Raw genomic sequence first — 17855 nt, 5'->3', positions numbered from 1 at the left:
ATATACTGGCAGCCTGTCAAGGATGTTGCATGAACCACGGGTGTAGGCAGTTGCTCAAATCTAGCGGAAATCTATGTGTCCACCCACCACGGGGAGCTTCCATGGAAATATTACTATAAATGTCCCCTGAGGGATCGGGTTTGTAAAAAAAGACCAATGGTAAGGCCCTAATGACAGATCCAGGTATACTAAATGCGGAGTGTGTGTCCCTGAATAGTATCCTACTAGCAAGGAGAGTACTATCAAAGTTAATACTAACACAATCGCCCATAACCATTTTATAAGAACTACCAATCCAACAAACTCAACGGGCCATGATGATATTTTTAGCCACCTGTGCACCCAAGGTGGCGTTGTTTGATAGCCAGTGAAGTACTTTGTTTTTTAGCTGCCCATAATATTCGCTAATCCCCAGGGGAGAGGTGGAACATTCACTAGGACTACTTCATAGGGGCTGGATTCAGGTGGTAAGTCAAATACAGGTAGATTCCGTGGCTGAGCCTCTCTGCTGACTACACTCCCGGCCCTTACACAATTACTTTCATCTGTGGCTCTGGCATGTAAAGAAATATCCCTTCTCTCGCCTGCATCTATATTTATTGCCCTAAGCTCCCTCTGTGCTACAGGCTGATTTTGTTTCTGTGGTTGATTTTGTGATAGGTCCAAGATGGGGTTCATCGGGTTTGTCCTCATATCAGAGTCCCGTACAGTTCTCTGGCCCAAGTCGACACTCGTCTCTCCTGTTAGGGGCGGCATGTCATTCATTTTCCGGGATCCTATAATTTTCTCGATCTGAATCTGCCTCTCAATGGGCCCCAGTTTTGAATCCAGCAAGCTGGTCATCGCTGCCTGGGAAGCTTCCAGTGCCCCAGGAAGATCCAGGGCAGGGATAGTGGTAGGATGTGCTATGACGGGTGCTGGGGGTTTAGAGACTATGTTAAGTTTCGGTTTCTTTGCTTTTAACCAAATCCCCCCCCCCCCTGCACAATACCCCCCCACCAAAAGATTGAAATTTCCTTTTAGAGCCAAAGCTCAACCGCAAGTTCCCCTTAGCTGCCAGAGTTACATGTCGACTTCTACAGGTTGGAGATGGTTCCATCGACTTACTGATCGCGTGAATGACATTTTCCTGTGTGGAAGTAGGGTCATGCCCCCCCCCTCGTTGCACATTATAGTGACAGGTGAGCGAGGCATTGGCGTAGGCTTTTGCTCAGCATGTACAATTAACACACTAGTTCCCCCAGCGCAAATCTGTGAGTCTGCAGGAATCCCAGAGCTACTGGACAGGCTCAAGAGTTCATCATCACCCTCTGAGACGCAAAAGTATCTATGAGGGGAGGGGAAGATAAGAAATACTATTTGGAGACCTAGAGAGGCGCCTATTAACCAGCTTGATCTCCTTATCTATCGCTACTGCAGCCTCTGCAAGAAAGAATCCATAGTGGTAACCGTAAAGAGGTGCCAGTCTTTCCCTTCACCTAGGCTGTAGATTGCGAAACCTTGCGCCTAACCATAGCAAAATGATCAGGTGATAAAAGGATAAAACTGGGAAGCCGGAAGACACTGTCAAAAGAGGGGATAAAGCAGACCCTCTTAATCCTCTGGACGAGAGATCAGCCACAAGCGATGCTATTGGAATGTTATCAGGTTAAAACTGTAATAAAACCAGTCCAGGGACAAGCCCAGTCCACCACACTGACAATCCTACCTCCTTTGTCGCTGGCGATATCACTTTAAACGTCTGATGACTGGCATGTGCGCCGCTGAGGCTGCCGGTGATTGAAGTCCCCATCTGCTAGTAGCACAGCGGTATGTGCGGCAGGGAAAAGCTTGTTGGGTGGCTGGTGGGCGTCCCAAAGAAGCCAAAAAGTCATCTTGACTTTGTACTAAGTGTACCTCATTTTAGTGCACTACATAAAAAGCCAGCTTCCTACAGCACTTCCTCCCAACCCGTTTTTCATGCCACAGTGTGAGCTTAACTTGGTATTGACAATTCTCATGTGTACTTTTTGTGCCAATGCCAGGTGCTCCTCATTGCTATTACTTCAGCTCGGTGCATGAGTGCACTGTAGGCTATATCTGGGCAACCGTCCTAGGCTATCTTTTTTGCAGATAGATTTGTGTTTAAGACTCGGTGGCTTTCTTGCTGAAAGTTTACTCCTTTCCAGGTTGGGCAGTGCCATACTCTCTAGGCATGCTTTGCCCTGCCTCACCCCTAGAAAGAGAAGAGACTAGGCTAATTGAGTGTGTGCTCTGCATTTGAGGGTGCAGAAAGAATAAAGCAAGAAACTGACTTCGACATGTAGGGGTGGCACCTATATGTGGCCCCACTTCTGGGGCAGATCGAAGCCTACGCAGGCCTCATGGCATCACCTAGCAGTTTGTGGGTGCCCTTCTACTAAAAGTTTCCACATCCAACTGGCAACTGGGAATATTCTGAAGGTTGAGGAATCTGCAATTAGAAAGTGTGCCCACCAGAAGATCATTACAGAAGGTAAATTATTGGTTCTTCTAAAACCAAATCTAAGTTAAATATAAATAAATCTGTTGTATTGTAGTGTTTATTGTAGTGTCATATGGTAATTCTATTTGCTGCAGAACTCTGACATTCCTCTCAGTTGTATGAACTTCACATAATCTTAAATGACCTAAAGAGACCACTGTTTTTAAGAATTGTGTGTTCCAACTTGCGTTTTCTTTGTAAACCGTAGATTTTACTATTCTGTGGTCGCCACCGTGCCGTCCTAATTTCTGTATGGTGTTTATGTAATCTGTACTGCTAAATCCTGCCTTTGGAAGTGTCATGTTATAGCTGTTAAATCACCAGCCTATTTCGATGGAGCTAATGTTATTAAGGATATATGCCAGAGGTGATTAGCAATGTGATCAGCTTATGGTGCATACGCTGATTTCAAGTTTAAGGGATGGATGCTGATCTCGCTGAAATCAAGTTATTTACTCCTTAAATGCAATTTTCGTCTTAATAAAGGGTCTGTCTTTTTTCAATTGTAACTTTATTTAATAGAATATCCGATGGTAAAATAATGTAAGCCTTTTATTACAGAATGCAGTTGCTTGGCCCTGTTTTGCATTTTCCAAAGAACCTGTGAATTCGGCAATGCTGAAACAGACTGACCGGGCAATTCAATTGGTGTTTTCCTCCGTCTTAAGTCATGTGATGCATGCAAGTTATGATGGCCAGGTAAAAATGATATATTTCTACTTTCTTGATTTTGTTGGGTAAATTTTCATAGAAGGTACAATGTTAAATTGAAAATATTGAACCAGCTTCTCTCTCGTTTAGCCCAAATAATAATAGTAATTATTTATCCCTATTAACATTTGGTAAGCGTATATAACTGCTTCACGAGGAATCTAGGAGCATGTGGTTCTAGGATTCTTTTGGTGGTGATAAATTCTGTGACGAAAAATAGGATCGATTTTGGTGTTTTTTTTCTTCAGATTTCAAATTTACTTACTTGCCTAACAATACTGTCACTGGAAATGACATAATACAATGGCTATTGTCACTCATTAGGGAGCCTCCTGCCCTCCCCACTTCTCAAAATGATAACATGATTTGGACCTCTTGGTAGCATTAGAAGATGCTTGTTGTCAGGAAGAACAACCTGTTCTAGGCATGGCCTTTTACTGAATATTAATTTCGTGTTTTTTTTTAAATTAAAATAAATTTAGATCAAAGCTTTTACCCATGGAATGACGAGAGAAGTTGGTCTTCCCCATTTCGCCTTATATTAACTATTCTGGGAATTTTAACCGCCAGTTCATTTGCTTGCAGTTCATACACCTTATCATAACTTCCTGAGGGCTCACCCTTACCTGCTTATTTTTTTCGGTGGAATTGAATGGTGTGCTCCGACACGGACTTGAAACCATAGGTATTTCTGTGCAGGCGGAAGGGAAAAAATGTGAGATCATTTAAACCCTGGAGACACTAAGAGGGCCCCAACACAACGTCTCCGCCTTCCCATCCCTCCTTTATTACGACTACTTCTCTCCGCGGTTTCATTTCATAACTACTTTGCCACTTCTAGACCTCTCTCACTTTCATGTTATAAAATGTTGGCATGTATGCATAGAAGAACTACTTTACAACAATATACCTTTACAGCCTGGATATAAAGGCATTATCGGTAACATCTGTGGCAAGATTGAATTTTATTATCTTTTGCTGCTTCTGTTTGTTGACTATGACATATGTTGATAAGTAAAACGAATGAAGAAAGTTGTGCTGCGCTCCAGTGTAACTCAAAATAATGTTCTGAATTAAGAACTAATAAACTAATTCACTAAACTTTGTGTGCACTCTGTGAGGGGGCTCCACCCTCACCCCGAATGAGAATAAGAGTGCCTAGAACAAATGCTCTAGACAGTGTGCACTACTGTTACCCACGATGGGAATAAAACCTGATTGTGACTGAGTGCTCTTAAACAGCGTGAACAAAACCTTTTTATGCATAGACACTAATATTCAACAAACAGAAGTGCTACTCATTATAACGCTCGTAGACACAATCTTGATCAAGTCGATTTAATTTCAAGGATATGATTCTTGTCAATGCATCTTCCACATGAAACCTGGTCTTGACATTATTTTGAGACTAGCAATGTAAATCATCCCAATGCATTTCGGGCTGAAACAGGAGCCCTTCGTCAGGGGATTCTACATTCCAAAACATATAGAATCTTTTTTTTACATCTGGAAATATACCATGAGGGACAATTCCTAATATATAAAAACTGCAAAATACCACCGACCATCACATGAAACTCCTATGTAGCTGGATAGATTTTCCAGGTAGTGAACGTCATGCCTCTGTTAATTTCCTGTTGTGCAACAGTAAAGAAATGTAAAAAAAAATGAGGAGCGGGAGAGGTGCGAAAGTCACAGTGCACTAGAGTAGTTACTGTTCAAATTAAGACAAGTGAAACAAAGCATGCATCCTATAAAACCACCACCGTGCTCCCTGGTGCACCTATGAATGGCTGATTTGTTAATCTAATTAAAAAGTAGTTGGGCTTATGATTGTGTTTGCAATATATCCAGTGTACATTAGGGAAACTGTTTCATTCTTTTTTATCTGAAATGTCTAATGCCCAGAGTGATTAGATGGCATTTGTTAGGACGGGAATATTCTTTGCATGGTCTATAACTGTCTCCCCTCAACGGAAGTGCCTGAGTGCATGTATCTGGTATCCTGACTTGATTTTTGGCCATACCTTCATGTGCACATAAACTTGGGCCTGTTCCTGAGTAAGTCTCGAACTTGTACTATGACCAGAAGGAGTGCACAAAGTGTACTCTCATTGACCAACAGTGGACTACTGTCCCTCTTTTGGGTTTAGCACAAAGAGCGATGGTGGCAGGTAACTGTTTTGGGAATATACAAAGGGTTTCTATGTTGTTCCTCTCTTCAATGAAGTAGCTCTTTAGGAGAAGTAAGGTGATGGGATCTCATTCTTCCCTATAAAGGGTAGTAGTGGGGATCATTTTGTTGGATCAAAGTGCCCTCACACACCCTTTCAGGTGTCATGCTTCATCATCTGGGCTGCTCCTCGTTGGGACGGCGGTGCAATCCCCAACGGGCTCCCTAAAAAGGGGCTCTTTGTTGGAGATCTTCCATCCAACTGCCTTAAGATGAGTGCGGGTGTGGGGTCAAAAGGTGTAGATGCTGTGTGGTGGTTTAAAATAGGGCTGGGAGTACCTGGAATTGCTAAACTTTATTCTGGGGTCTCCTGTCCTAATTAAAAGGAGTGAAACAAGGCATTAACATGAACCTCTCTGCGGGTCTATGTTTTCTTGTTAGAGTGTGTTGGTCAACATGTTTCTCGCTATTGGTATATTAACCCTGTGATTCTTCAGGACCTAGAAAAGTGAGCTATCTACAAGAAATATTAAGTGATTAAAAGGAAAGGTGCGTCAGGGATAACAATATTACCCTGAGTCGTCTTCTACCTGCCTGGATCTACCTGTGATGGAGAAAGAGACATTCAATGGAAGAAGGAATTTACATAAGTACACATTATTCATCAACACCAACAAGAATTCCCTGATGGCTCAAAAACATGCTACTTATTTATCAGTGAGCCTGCTCGCTGGCAGACAAAATGCAAAAACAGGATAAGTGTTTCAAAACAGGTGATCTACCTCAGTGAGCTAAGGTGATTCTAGTCCCTGTGGATAAATAGAACAGAACAGTAGGAACAGTTGGTTTTAAGGAGGACTCACCCACTCTTTCTGGTCCCCAGGCTTTAACAGTGCCCGGTGGAACCTGTCATGCGGCTCTGCTCCTGTGCGTGTCAAATGGTGGGATAAAAATGTTTTGTAAAAACAGTGCAGTAAAGTAGGAGTTACTATCTACTGTTCACACTTGTAAAAACTCGTTTAGAAGGTTAACACCAACAATAACCTTGTGTGTCACAACATTAGGGGTAAATAAACAGTAGTATGTTGATGGACACGGGTTGTGATATGGTGTGTCTGTTGTATAAGCAAGTGGCTGCCAACAGGTATGGTCCTAGAAGTATTACACATCAAGTAATGAATAAGCCCATAAGCACGTGTGTGTAATAGTCGCGGGCCCATTGCTGGATGTCAATGTGATGTGTGTGTCTCTTAGTTTGAATGGGCCCCGCATTGCAGAGGCGTCGTATGTCTATGCTCATGTAGAAGCGCGCAGTATCCGCCTTTACTGGGAGGTGCTGGGGTGGAAAAGCATATGTGCCATCACTCTGACAATCCTTTGTGAGTGCAGAACTAGAAATCAAATGCGCCGACAAAACTCTCTTGTTGGGGAAACTTTGTATAATGGAGGTGCAGTATACCTATCTGTCACGTCTATTTTTTTACCACAATGTTCGATTTATTACGCCATGTGCATACTGCATTGAAGCAAGACCCCCACTCATAATGCGTTGGTACATGTTGTGAATCGTAGGTGCAGACTTCTAATAGTCGATTGTTGTTGTAAGCTAAAGTGTGCTTCTAAGAGTGGGTTCACTTGTATCTGGCCCCTCGTGGTGCTGTCGGTGCTGATCCCTGGTAATGTTCTCAGTGCTACTAGCGTATGCGTCCGCGGGTACGGAGCGGTTGTTCTGACGTTTGTCAATGCCGTAACTACGTACATAAATAACTAAATAAATCGATGCCCACAGGTTCGATCTCTCTATTAAAGCTCACAAAAGTGTGGAGCGATTAATCTGGCGTTTGTCACTGCCGTGGTTCCCTACATAAATAAAAATAAATATAAAAAGCTGCCCAAATATTCAATCTTACTTATGAAGTTCAAAAGGGGCACACATTGCTGGTCAAAAAGGAGGAGAGATACGCGCTGACCATCGACTGCACATTGGCTTGGTTTTAAAAGGGTATACTTGGAGCATAGTTAACCAAGTAGCTAGGGGCGCTCAGCAACTCAATAGTGGTCGAGGCCAGTACTCGAGTGTGCCGTATGATTTCGGTATCCTTAGATCTACCCTCCTCCACCGGGCCCGGGAGATAACTTCGCGACCCGTGGAGAGTTTATTTAAAGGAGGAGTCTAGGTCATGTGGGACGTCAAATGGCTTGTGGTGGGCACGGTCTGGAGAGTGAGTGTGAAAGAGGTGGCTCAAAAGCGATGTTTACATGGCGGCCATTATTGAAGAGGTAATTTTAAACCTGTAACGTGCATGGAGGCTGGTTGAACTAGGGGTGGGTCAAAAGCGATGTTTACATGGCGGCCAATATTGAAGAGGTAAGTCGAAACCTGTGACGAGCATGGAGGCTGGTTGCCATATGTATGAGTTGTGTCATAGCCCATCATTCATAAGTAGTGGAATTGAAGCGTTACGTCGGCATGCGCGGTACAGTCGTGTAGTATATGATGGGTCAGCCAGAAAGAAAGCGGGGTCCATCAGAAGTGTCCTGTACACTGCTGAGGGGGAGAGATGTTGGCGGTCAAAGTAGGACGATGATATGCATTATGTTTTTTGTATCAAGTTGTGAATCTATAGCTCACACCGTGGGCCAATCATACGCGGTGTCAGCTAAGTAAGAGGGGCAAATCTATTGAAATTGGTAGGCGGAAACCCCGTAAAGGTGGCTGCACCCCTACCCGAGGGAGGCAAACTATTCAAAGTTGTAAGTAGAGACCCCGTTGTGGTGGCTACCCAGAAGTTGAGTGTCTGTGTTTCTGTAGTGGGTAGTGGTTCAGTTCTTGTGGGGTGTAGTCAGGTGTAGGGCGTCGTTGGAGAGCACCCCACTGAATGTCCTGATTAAGACCATTGTTATGTGTTGACAGACTGTGTATCCATCTCTGCTTTCGAAAAAATGGATTTATTTTGGAGATGCTGGGAGATGCCTCTAGAATCATCCATTTCAAGGAGTCAGAAGAGTTTTTTATGTCCACATTTTGGTGTTGGTTTTATGGCATCGGAAGTTGCTACGGTGTTCTGAAATGCGTAGTTTGACGGGTCTTGTTGCCATGCCTATATAGTATAGGTTGCACGGGCAAATCAGTAAGTATATACAATTTGCCGTGTTACAATTTGTGTGTGAGCGCAGTTCCCACCTGAAGTTGTTGTTCCATGTAATGTTTTTGTGTGTGGAGGTAAATGTGCATGCTGTGCATGAGCCACAGGGGTAGTGGCCAGTAACTGCTGGTAATGCCCACAATGTTCGTTGTCTGTTGGTCCCTGTTGTTTTAGGTCTTGTGCTGATCAGCATGTCTTTGAGGTACTTTGAGGGGTTAAACACAAAGCGTGGTGGCTCATATTGTGAATCCCCCAATGTTTCTTCAGTATTTTTGTGACTTGGTTGGACATAGGAGTATATGTTGTCACACATGTCAGGGTTTCTGTTTTCCCTCTCTCTTACTTCCAGTAGGCTCTCTGTTATTGTTGCAAGCTCTTTTTCGTGCAAGGGAAATGTTATTCTTTGGAAAATTCCTGTCAACAAGGTTTTCTGCCAAAAGCACAGCTTCACTTTTATAGGCAGCCAGTGAACTACAGTTTCTTCGGATTCGAAGAAATTGGCCAAAAGGGAAGTTCTCTTTTAAAGCCCTTGGGTGGTGGCTCTCAAAGAGCAAAGGGCTATTGTGGTCTGTGCTCTTTTTATACATGGTTGTGGTTAGGGCAACTCCGTCTAATTTGATTAAGTCCAGGAATGGTATCTCGGGCAGAGAGGTATGGATTGTGAACCTCAAGTAGGGGTCAAGGTTGTTAACCCAGTTATAGAAGTTGGTTCTGGCAGTACCTGGTATTCCCCACAGGCCCACCACAATTTGGACCCACAGGCCTGGCCCATTTTGGACCCCCAGGCATGAACCAGCCTTTTTTAGGCAGAGGTTGGGGCAGAGGGCGAGGGCGAAGAAGAGGGAATCAGCCAGACAAGCGAGTACAAAGGGAGGAACCACATCAGAGGGTGTAAGAAACAAGGAGCCACACAACCAATACAAAGAAAAAAACCAAGTGGTCAATCTTTCACCCAGAGTTCTGACCGACCTGGAAGAAACGGTTCTCCAAAAGGGGTTGGGCTTTGTGCCCACTCACAAAGTAGACCAGTTCAAACAAGCTTGTGAGATCTATCAATTCTTCCGCAAGGTACGGTTGAGAGCATTCTTTGATGGTAAAGAAAGTGAAGACTCAGGCCTACACAACCAGTCATCCTTCATGCCACATACTGGTATGGTCCCCAACGAGATTGACGTATGAACAAGCGGTGCTCAAGGGCATTTAATCAATGAATAGTCCTAGAACCTTTTGCAATCTCTCTAGAGAAGGGACATTTGCCGTCAAATCACCAGCCAATGACCCCACAATCACCATCAAAGAAGCTGACAAAGGCGGTGCAACAGTGGTCATGGTTACGGTAGACTACGAAACTGAATGCTTCAGACAACTGAGCGACCACAGGTATTACACACCGATCAGCAAGAATCCAACAGAAAGATGACTGAACACCATCACTGGCCTGGTCGACTCAGCCGAAAGCACAGGGTTGGTTAAGTAAAAAGGAAGTATCCTTTCTGATTAAGAAGGATCCCAAAATCCCTTATTTCTATAACCTACCCAAAATCTATAAAGGAGTGAGCCCCGTGCCAGGTACACCCATCGGTTCGGGCATCAACTCCATACTGGAACCCCTTTCACAATTTTGTGACCATTTCCTTCAAACCTTGGTGAAAACAATTCCATCTTACCTCGAGGACACCACTGATGTCCTGCGTCTAATCACCGAGCTCCCAAGATCCGATGAGATAGATTTCCTCATCACCCTAGATATGGAAGCCCTATACACGAATATACCACAAAGGGCCACCCTAGAGGTGATTGACGAGGATCTGAGTAAGACCAATCAGACATCGCCCACACCACCTATCTTCGTAATGGACTGTGCCACCCGGGCACTCACAGAAAACTTTTTCGAATTCAAAGGACAACTCTACCAATGGGGAGTACATTCGCCCCCAGTGTGGCCTGCCTCTACATGGCATCATTTGAGGCACGCCATGTCAATGAAGATTCAAATCCATACCGTGATAACATCCGGTTATGGGAAAGATTTATTGATGACATTCTCATCTTCTGGCACAGTGACATTGAGTCATATGGCAACTTCTATAACTGGGTTAACCACCTTGACCTCTACTTGAGGTTCACAATCCATACCTCTCCGTCTGAGATACCATTCCTGGACTTAACAATCAAATTAGACGGAGGTGCCCTAACCACAACCATGTAGAACAAGCATTTACAATGCAATAGGTCTTGCAGTGACATTGTTTTGAGCTATTCACATTGTAAATGACATTTTATTTTTTGTAAAACATAAATAAAAGGCATTTGCTATTGACTATTGACATTGCACCACACAACAAAATACTCTGTCACAACTTAAGACACCCTATTACTAAGTGGCCGATTCTGATAAAAAGAAATAGTATTTCATTGTGTCCTGAATCTACAATGCAATGACAAACATCAAAATGCCAGTCAGGCGGCTCACTATGCTACGCATAGATTTTTAGCTCATGGTAGGCACAGTCATTGTACAGAAGTCAGGTATGGGTGTGTGTGTAAGTAGTTTGTAGGCACAGTTAATGTACAGAAGTTAGCTATGGATCTATGCGTGTGTAAATTGTTTGTAGACACAGTCAATGTACAGAAGTCAGGTATGGAAGTGTGTGTGTGTGTAAGTAGTTTGTATGCACAGTCCATTTACCAGAATCTCTGCATCACGGGCTGCGGGGTACAGGGAATGCTATTTCTGCAATAGGCACAGGCTGTGCCAAAGTCCAATAATTCGCAGAGTTTTTCTGGCTCCCATAGAATAATTCAGGGACGGCATGTTGTGATTGCTGCCGACCCCGGGTCCAGACCTGGGCACGCACTGAGCTCAGGGCTCCATGAACACCTCGTGAGCTGGGGCACGGACGTGCAAGCTCCTGCTTGAACTTCCATTTGAGAAAACCGTAAAATATAAGTGTTTGCAAAACATCTCCTTGTCTGCAGCACCGCAGTCAGATAAGACTCTGCATGCTTTCTAACCTTTCTCCCATTAAACACATGTGGCATCAAATAACCTTCTGGGGTTGCTTCTTCTGTACACAGGGGTCCTGTGCATGAAAGATCGATCAATCACCAGAAATAACAATGCAGCCACTCAAGCGGGCAATATTAACACATATTCAATATTGTGTGGAAATAAGTACAATCTGTTCACATTATGTTCTTTTTTTCGTCTTAGGAGCAATTGATATAACATGGACCCATGGAGAATTGACCGTTTTAGAGCTTTATATGTAGATGTTGAGTGACATTGAATAACTAGACCAGCAGACACTTGCACTGCTTTAATTTTTAAACTAAATCACCCGTGCAACATACACAGGCCCCCCTATCACTGTGTATGTTCTCATAAATGGCACATCTGTTAGCCCCTTTCACAGGAGACTCTGGACTATCTGGCGAAGCGCGCGTCTCAGCGCTGCCATTACCGCCAACCTACTAATATGGACAGAATAATGCACTCCAGTGGGCGCAATAAAAAAATGCACATTTTGTTGGCGCAACCATGCAACTGGTGTTCATGTAAACCGCTCTAATTCCTTCAGGTCCAGTTTGTGCTACATAAAACTGCAAAAAAAATAAGCAGGTCAACAAACAGATACTCAGAAACAGTACTTGAAAGAAACAGAAGACTGGCTTTTATGGAGCCATGAAGTGCACCCTGCGACTACAACCCATTGTGTTATTTGTATTTTGTAAAGGGTGGTGCTTAATGCAGGAAAATGTGTGCCTATTAAAAACGCCTTTTGCACGGGAGACAGAGAAGTACCGTACCTTAAATCAATTTAACTGTAACATGAGTTGCAAATAATATTATTTAAAAGCACCACCCTAATTTACGTTTTTTTAAGCACTAGTTTTTAGGCATGTGCTTTAAAGTAGGTGGTAGATGAGGAGACGTGCGGTCAGTCTCATTAATCTCAAAGTTTATTGTAATTGGATGCAAAGTACGAACTCGCAGGAACCTAACTTGGCCGTAGAGGACCACAACAAATGTAACAAGTACTGGCAAAGCTAAAATGATGGCAACCAACGCCCGACCGGTCGACTTTGCCAATGTTTGTTTACAGTTTGCAATTTAATGTAAGTGTAATAATACTTTATGGACCGCAGTGATATAGAACTGTTACATAATCGCGGAGACCGAAACAGCGCTGCACATCTGAACATAACATCATGAGAGCATCAGGAATGGATTATCTCCACGGATTTTGGCGCCATACATAAATGAGTTCTGTGTTAAATATGGCACGGTTGCAACATAACTGTCCTTAGTTCTGAGCCCTGCTGGAGTCAATTCAACATTCCGTTGTTTGGAACTCATTCGCACACAGATACAACTACACACAAAACAAGACTTGAGCGTGCACAGCTGAAACCGAAACCTGTCGTGGGGCGGGACTTCCGTCTTCTGAAGCCCGCGCCCACGGAGTGGCTGACTTAGAGGAGCAGTGGTGACGCGGGGCTCCCATGCCCGAGGGAGAGCACCGCAGAGGCTGCAGAAGTCCGGAGTGGCGCCGATGCGGTGAGTGGGTCTTAGTTGTACTGGGGGTGGCGGCGGGGGGGGGGTGTGTCTCTGTGTGCGCGTGTGTGTGTGTGTGTGTGTGTGTGTGTGTGTGTGTGTATGTGCGCGCGTGTGTGTGTGCATGTGTCTCTGTGTGCGCTCGTGTGTGTGCATGCGTGTGTCTGTGTGTGCGCTCGTGTGAGTGTTTGCGTGTACGAAACGAAAGCAGGGGGTTGTGGCTGTGTTTGTATGCGAGAAGTGCATGAGGCTTTCAAGGGGGACAGGAGATGGTGAACGTGCGCGCGACCTGATCTGAATCCGGCATACTTCGCGTGCCCATCTCCTGTCTCCTTGAAAGGAGACTCGCCGACTATAGGTCTCGCTGCGACATCGCTTCGCGATGCGTCGCAGGTGCGAGACCTAAAAAGAGCACAGACCGCAATAGCCTTTTGCTCTTTGAGAGCCACCACCCAAGGGCTTTAAAAGAGAACTTGCCTTTTGGCCAATTTCTTCGAATCCGAAGAAACTGTAGTTCACTGGCTGCCTATAAAAGTGAAGCTGTGCTTTTGGAAGAAAACCTTGTTGTAAAGAATTTTCCAAAGAATAACATTTCCCTTGCACGAAAAAAAGCTTGCAACAATAACAGAGAGAGCCTACTGGAAGTAAGAGAGAGAGAGAGAAAACCGAAACCCTGACATGTGTGACAACATATACTCTTATGTCCAACCAAGTCACAAAAATACTGAAGAAACATTTGGGGATTCTCAATACTGGCTCAACACAATATGAGCCACCATGCTTTGTGTTTAAACCATCAAAGTACCTCAAAGACAAGACCTAAAACAACAGGGACCAACAGACAACGAACATTGTGGGCATTACCAGCAGTTACTGGCCACTACACCTGTGGCTCATGCACAGCATGCACATTTACCTCCACACACAAAAACATTACATTGAACAACAACTTTAGGTGGGAACTGCGCTCACACACAAATTGTAACACAGCAAATTGTATACACTTACTGATTTGCCCGTGCAACCTATACTATATAGACATGGCAACAAGACCCGTCAAACTACGCATTTCAGAACACCGTAGCAACTTCCGGTGCCATAAAACCAACACCAAAATGTGGACATAAAACACTCTCCTGACTCCCTGAAATGGATGATTCTAGAGGCATCTCCCAGCATCTCCAAAAGAAATAAGTTTTTTCGAGAGCAAAGATGGATACACAGTCTGTCAACACATAACAATGGTCTTAATGAGGACATTCCGTGGGGTACCCTCTAACGACGCCCTACACCTGACTAGACCCCACAAGAACTGAACCACTACCCACTATACAGAAACATAGACACTCAACTCCTAGGTAGCCACCTCAACGGGGTCTCTACTTACAACTTTGAATAGTTTGCCTGCCTCGGGTAGGGGTGCAGACACCTTTACAGGGTTTCCTCTTACCAATTTCAATAGATTTGCCCCTCTCACTTAGCTGAAACTGTGTATGATTGGCCCACGGTGTGAGCTATAGATTCACAACTTGATACAAACAACATAATGCATATCATCGTCCTACTTTGACCGCCAACATCTCTCCCCCTCAGCAGTGTACAGGACACTTCTGAAGGACCCTGCTTTCTTTCTGGCTGACCCATCATATACTACTCGACTGTACTGCGCATGCCGAGGTAATGCTTCAATTCCACTACTTATGAATGATGGGCTATGACACACAACTCGTACATATGCAACCAGCCTCCATGCTAGTCACAGGTTTAGAATTACCTCTTCAATATTGGCCGCCATGTAAACATCGCTTTTGAGCCACCTCTTTCACACTCACTCTCCAGACCAGGCCCACCATGAGCCATGTGACGTCCCACATGATCTAGACTCCTCCTTTAAATAAACTCTCTACGGGCCGCAAAGTTATCTCCTGGGCCCGGTGGAAGAGGGTAGATCTAAGGATACCGAAACCATACGGCACACGTGAGTACTGGCTTCGACCACTATTGAGTTGCTGAGCGCCCCTAATTACTTGGTTATGTATGCTCCAAGTATACCCTTTTAAAACCAAGCCACGGTGCAGTCGATGGTCAGCGCGTATCTCTCCTCCTTTTTGACCAGCGTTGTGTGCCACTTTTAAACTTCATAAGTAAGATTGAACATTTGGGCAGCTTTTTATATTTATTTTTATTTATGTAGTGAGGCACGGCAGTGACACACGCCAGATTAATCGCTCCACACTATTGTGAGCTTTAATAGAGAGATCGAACCTGTGGGTATTAATTTATTTAGTTATTTTTGTACGTAGTTACAGCATTGACACACACCAGAACAACCGCTCCATACCTGCGGACGCGTAAGCTAGTAGCACTGAGCACATTACCAGGGAGCAGCACCGACAGCACCATGAGGGGCCAGATACCAGTGAACCCGCTCTTAGAAGCACACTTTAGCTTACAACAAAGATCAACTCTTAGCAGTCTGAACCTAAGATTCATAACATGTACCAACGCATTACGAGTGGGGGGTCTTGCTTCAATGCAGTATGCACATGGCGTATTAAATCGAACATTGTGGCAGAAAATAGACGTGACAGACAGGTATACTGCGCCTCCCTTATGTCTTACTTCTATGCAGTATACACACGGCATATTAAATCCAACCATGCAGGCAAGAAATAGACGTGACGGATAGGTATACTGCGCCTCCATTATACAAAGTCTCCCCAACAAGAGAGATAGGCGGCGCATTTGATTTCTAGTTCTGCACTCACAAACGATTGTCAGTGTGATGGCACATATGCTTTTCCACTCCAGCACCTCCTAGTAAAGGTGGATACTGCTCGCTTCTACATGAGCATAGACATACGACACCTCTGCAATGCGGGGCCCATTCAAACTAAGAGACATACACATCGCGTTGACATCCAGCAATGAGCCCGCGACTATTACACACACGTGCTTATGGGCTTATTCATTACTTGATGTGTAATACTTCTAGGACCATACCTGTTGGCAGCCACTTGCTTATCACCTTGGCTGCTGTGACTTTTCCCCTCCTGTGCTGACCTTGTTTGAATACTATTGTTCATGACGAGCTCAGCTCGTCATAAGCACAGCTCCACTGTGCCTCATGTCGAGCTGAACTCGTCATGAGCATGGAAGGGGTTAAACAACAGACACACCATATCACAACCCATGTCCATCAACATACTACTGTTTATTTACCCCTAATGTTTTGACACACATGGATTATTGTTGCCGTTAACCTTCTAAGCGAGTTTTAACAAGTGTGAACAGTAGATAATAACTCCTACTTTACTGCACTGTTTTTTCAAAACATGTTTGTCCCCCAAATCCTACCATTTGACACGCACAGGAGCAGAGCCGCGTGACAGTTTCCACCAGGCACTGTTGAAGCCTGGGGACCACAAAGAGTGGGTAAGTCCTCCTTAAAACCAATTGTTCCTACTGTTTGTTCTATTTATCCACAGGGACTAGAATCACCTTAGCTCACTGAGGTAGATCACCTGTTTTTAAACACTTATCCTGTTTTTGCATTTTGTCTGCCAGCGAGCAGGCTCACTGATAAATAAGTAGCATGTTTTTGAGTCACCAGGGAATTCTTGTTGGTGTTGATGAATAATGTGTACTTATGTAAATTCCTTCTTCTATTGAATGTCTCTTTCCCCATCACAGGTAGATCCAGGCAGGTAGAAGACGACTCAGGGTAATATTGTTATCCCTGACGCACCTTTCCTTTTCATCACTTATTATTTCTTGTAGATAGCTCACTTTTCTAGGTCCTAAAGAATCGCAGGGTTAATATACCAATGGCGAGAAACATGTTGACCAACACACTCTAACAAGAGCACATAGACCCGCAGAGAGGTTCATGTTAATGCCTTGTTTCACTTCTTTTAATTAGGACAGGAGACCCCCAGAATAAATTTGTCCATTCCAGGTACTCCCAGCCCTATTTTAAACCACCACGCAGCATCTACACCTTTTGACCCCACACCCATCTTACGGCAGTTGGTAGAAGATCTCCGACAAAGAGCTCCTATTTAGGGAGCCCGTTGGGGATTGCACCGCCGCCCCAACGAGGAGCAGCCCAGATGATGAAGCATGACACCTGAAAGGGTGTGCGAGGGCATTAGGATCCAACAAAAGTATCCCCACTACTACCCTTTATAGGGAAGAGTGAGATCCTATCACCTTACTTCTCCTAAACCGCTACTTCATTGAAGAGAGAAACAACATAGACACCTTTTGTATATTGTTCGAGTCGAGGCACCTCTATTGTTGGACCTCCCCACTTCTCCTATAGTGGGAAATAGCCTCCAGTCACTTCCCTTTGTTCTCAACTGTTTTGAGAACTCATGGTGTGACCAGGACTTAATTAACTCTGTAACAAGAGTGGTGGCCTACTGTCCCTTTTTAGGTCTCGTGGCGTAACAGCGCGTAAGCGCTGTGTCCGCCAAAGATCCATTGTCGCTGGGTCTGCTTCCCAGGAGACAGGACCTGGCCGCGCGCATGGCGATTGGAGCGGGCCACGCGCTCGCGAACGCGCTCGCTGTGGCCGTCTCCGGTCTCCTGGGAAGCTCCAACACACACGCATGCGCACACACAGAAACACACACGAGCTCCCATGCACGCACGCATACATACAGACACACACCCCCCCACACATACACGCGCGTGCGCACACAAACATGCACACACACAGACACACGAGCACACACACGCCGCCGCCCCACGCCAGGCAGA

The 17855-nt window shown here is 44.7% G+C and overlaps 1 protein-coding gene across 1 annotated transcript in view; it reads left to right on the top strand.

Annotated features, from left to right (window-relative positions):
* CEP192 (centrosomal protein 192) overlaps positions 1–17855 on the top strand; it is a 1919503-nt gene that overhangs the window by 939495 nt on the left and 962153 nt on the right. The window contains exon 24 of the mRNA XM_086965571.1: positions 3065–3202. Coding sequence (XP_086821697.1) covers positions 3065–3202 — 138 coding nt within the window. The remainder of the gene's footprint in view (positions 1–3064; positions 3203–17855) is intronic.

The sequence above is a fragment of the Lissotriton vulgaris genome, chromosome 4_1, assembly GCF_964263255.1.
Source record: "Lissotriton vulgaris chromosome 4_1, aLisVul1.2, whole genome shotgun sequence".
Classification (NCBI taxonomy): domain Eukaryota; kingdom Metazoa; phylum Chordata; class Amphibia; order Caudata; family Salamandridae; genus Lissotriton; species Lissotriton vulgaris.
Note: the sequence above shows the minus strand (reverse complement) of the source record. Positions and strands in the feature narration are given on the sequence as shown.